Source organism: Coregonus lavaretus (genome assembly GCF_964263955.1).
Source record: "Coregonus lavaretus genome assembly, chromosome: 4".
Taxonomy (NCBI): Eukaryota; Metazoa; Chordata; class Actinopteri; order Salmoniformes; family Salmonidae; genus Coregonus; species Coregonus lavaretus.
The window spans coordinates 63818554-63821581 of NC_139991.1; the positions used below are offsets into that span (position 1 = coordinate 63818554).

The 3028-nt window shown below is 42.3% G+C and overlaps 1 protein-coding gene across 1 annotated transcript; it reads left to right on the plus strand.

Moving 5' to 3' along the window:
- The first annotated feature begins 627 nt into the window (after window positions 1–627).
- On the plus strand, window positions 628–2819 carry LOC311127264 (small ribosomal subunit protein uS2m-like). Its single transcript, XM_084159067.1, has 4 exons — window positions 628–674; window positions 992–1105; window positions 1238–1367; window positions 1638–2819. The coding sequence occupies exons 1-4, from the start codon at window positions 650–652 to the stop codon at window positions 2188–2190; spliced, it is 822 nt and encodes a 273-aa protein (XP_084015193.1). The 5' UTR covers window positions 628–649; the 3' UTR covers window positions 2191–2819.
- Window positions 2820–3028: the final 209 nt, after the last annotated feature.

Genomic DNA, 3028 nt, shown 5'->3' on the forward strand with positions numbered 1-3028 from the left:
TAAATGAGTATATGCATTTTTACATTTACATTTTACTCATTTAGCAGATGCTTTTATCCAAAGCGACTTACAGTCATGTGGATGAAAACTGGTCAAGAGGGTTTGTCTGTTGTATGTGAATTGTTTGATTCTGAATTATGTTGGTTATGTTGAAATTGCATTTTGTTGTTATTGTTCAACAATGTTAGAATTTTTTATATTTGTTTAATATTTGGATAAACTTATTTTTTTATTAGGCTATGGGTTCTCAATAGTCAAATTGAGAGTTGTTGAAGAATATTTTCAATTTCAATACATTTTATAGATTGACTTCTACATCACATTCATATTAATGTTAAAATATAAGTTATTGATACTTTTGAAAAAACACAGTTATGAAATCAACATATCCAAAAAATCCAGATGTTACAGTATTTGGCTGGAATTTGACAATAAATAATGTAGGCTACCAGAGAGTACAGTATGGTTTGTAACTGTGGTATTACAATTCAATAAAGTTTTTGAATAAGCTTTCAACTACATGAGTCTCATGGGAGTTGTAGTTCAATTGAAATTATTGACATGTGATCTAGTGCGTAAGACACATCCAATGGACTTCAACTACCATTCGCATATATCTTTGACCTTCAGTGGGAGGGGACGAGCAAGCATGGCAGCTGGAGTGCTTACGAAAGGTACATTTTATTTACATTATACAATCAATTAATATATTTTCGTTATGATTATGACAGGAAATAGATTTTGCATCTCTTTTGCTACCTTGCCAGACTGTACAACCTATGCCCGTTTTTAATTGGCCGACAATTCAATTACACAACCAATGCTAAACACAACCAACGCTAACTGGCTAACGTTGGCTAGCAGTAGCATCACACATCCAAATCAAGTTGGATGGTCAACGTTACAATGTAATGTTTTGAATGTTGTAGCTTGCTACTGTCTTTATCGTCTGACTGCTAGCTAACTGACTATGCTGGTGGGTTTCTTGTAGGTTTGTGCGGGTTCCGCCAGCCCCGGATTGTTGCAGCCGGATCCTCCTGTAGTAGACTGCTCTATGCGACTGCTGCAGCAGTCAAAACACTCCCTTTGCAAACTGACAGCACAGGTAGGTAGAGTTGTCAGTGACACGTACTGTTTGCTATCTTACAGTTGTTATAGCTATGGATATTTAGTTTAACACGCATTCACAACGCTTCTCTACAATCACAAAGAACTAACTTCTCAATTGTTTTTATAGCTGTCACTGGCAAGATCCAGAACCTGCCTCTTGAAACGCCAGATTTCTTCCGCTTGTCAGAACTCTTCTCCTTGAAAGATCTATTTGATGCCAGAGTGCACCTTGGACACAAGAAAGGTTGCAGACACAGGTTGGATGGCTTTGATTTTCATAGTTCATCTGACAGTTATTTGTTGCACATTGGGTTACGTTCTCATTGTGGTTCGTATTGTCCTTATCTAACCTCTTGCATCAGAGTAAAGTAGAATAAAGTAAAACCAGCTGGATTATCTTCATAGGGCAACATGCCTTGCAGGTTTCATATACAGAGACAGACAACATACTGTAGGTATGAACAGGAGCACATTGTCACACAAACATTGATCTTGATTCGCTCTCTCATTCCCTCCCTCTCTACTAGGCTGATGGAGCCCTACCTGTTCGGCAGTCGTCTGGACCAGGACATCATCGACCTGGACCAGACAGTGGAGCACCTCAAGAGCGCCCTGAACTTCACCGCCCACATCGCCTACCGCGGCGGCGTCATCCTCTTCGTCTCCCGCCGCCGCCAGTTCGGCCACCTGGTGGAGAGCACGGCAGGGGACTGCGGAGAATATGCCCACACACGCTACTGGCAGGGTGGTCTGCTCACCAACGCCCCCATCCAGTACGGTTCGGGGGTCCGGCTGCCTGACCTCATCGTCTTCCTCTCAACGCTCAACAACGTCTTCCAGCAGCATGTGGGGGTCCGCGATGCGGCCAAGATGAATATACCCACAGTGGGGGTGGTGGACTCTAACTGCAACCCCAGCCTGGTGACATACCCGGTGCCTGGGAATGATGACACACCGGCCGCCATGGAGCTGTACTGCCGCCTCTTCAAGATGACCATCAACAGGGCCAAGGACAAGAGAAGGCAGATGGCGCTGCTGCAGGGTCTATCGCCAGCAGGCCTCACACCGGGCTCCTCGTGAGAGGCCTGGTGGAATTAATGAAGGGCCCCTGTTTGAGTTCTTTGAAAATGCATTCTTCCATTTTTACTCTCTTCCTTGAAGTAAACCCTGATCTTAAATGATGGGATAGGGGAAATCTCTGCCTTTTGGCTAAGATCAAGTGTAGTATTTGAAAGCAAGTGTTCCACTTCATAGTTTGCCCCAACATATGTTATTGGTCAGGTGTAGCGAAGTGCTTGTGTTCCTAGTTTCAACAGTGCAGTAGTGTCTAACAGTTCACAACAATACACACATCTCAAAGTAAAAGAATGGAATTAAGAAATATACTATCGTTCAAAAGTTTGTTTTCGAAAGAAAAGCAATTTTTTTTGTCCATTAAAATAACATCAAATTGATCAGAAATACAGTGTAGACATTGTTAATTTAGTAAATGGCTATTGTTGCTGGAAATGGCTGATTGTTAATGGAATATCTACATAGGCGTACAGAGGCCCATTATCAGCAACCATCAGTCCTGTGTTCCAATGGCACGTTGTGTTTGCTAATCCAAGTTTATCATTTTAAAAGGCTAATTGATCATTAGAAAACCCTTTTGCAATGATAGCACAGCTGAAAACTATATTGTGCTGATTAAAGAAGCAATAAATCTGGCCTTTTTTTTTTGTTGTCATTTAGCAGACGCTCTTATCCAGAGCGACTTACAGGAGCAATTAGGGTTAAGTGCCTTGCTCAAGGGCACATCGACAGATTTTTCACCTAGTCGGCTCGGGGATTAGAACCAGCGACCTTCCGGTTACTGGCACAACGCTCTTAACCACTAAGCTACCTGCCGTATCTGGAGTATCTGGAGCATCAGCAA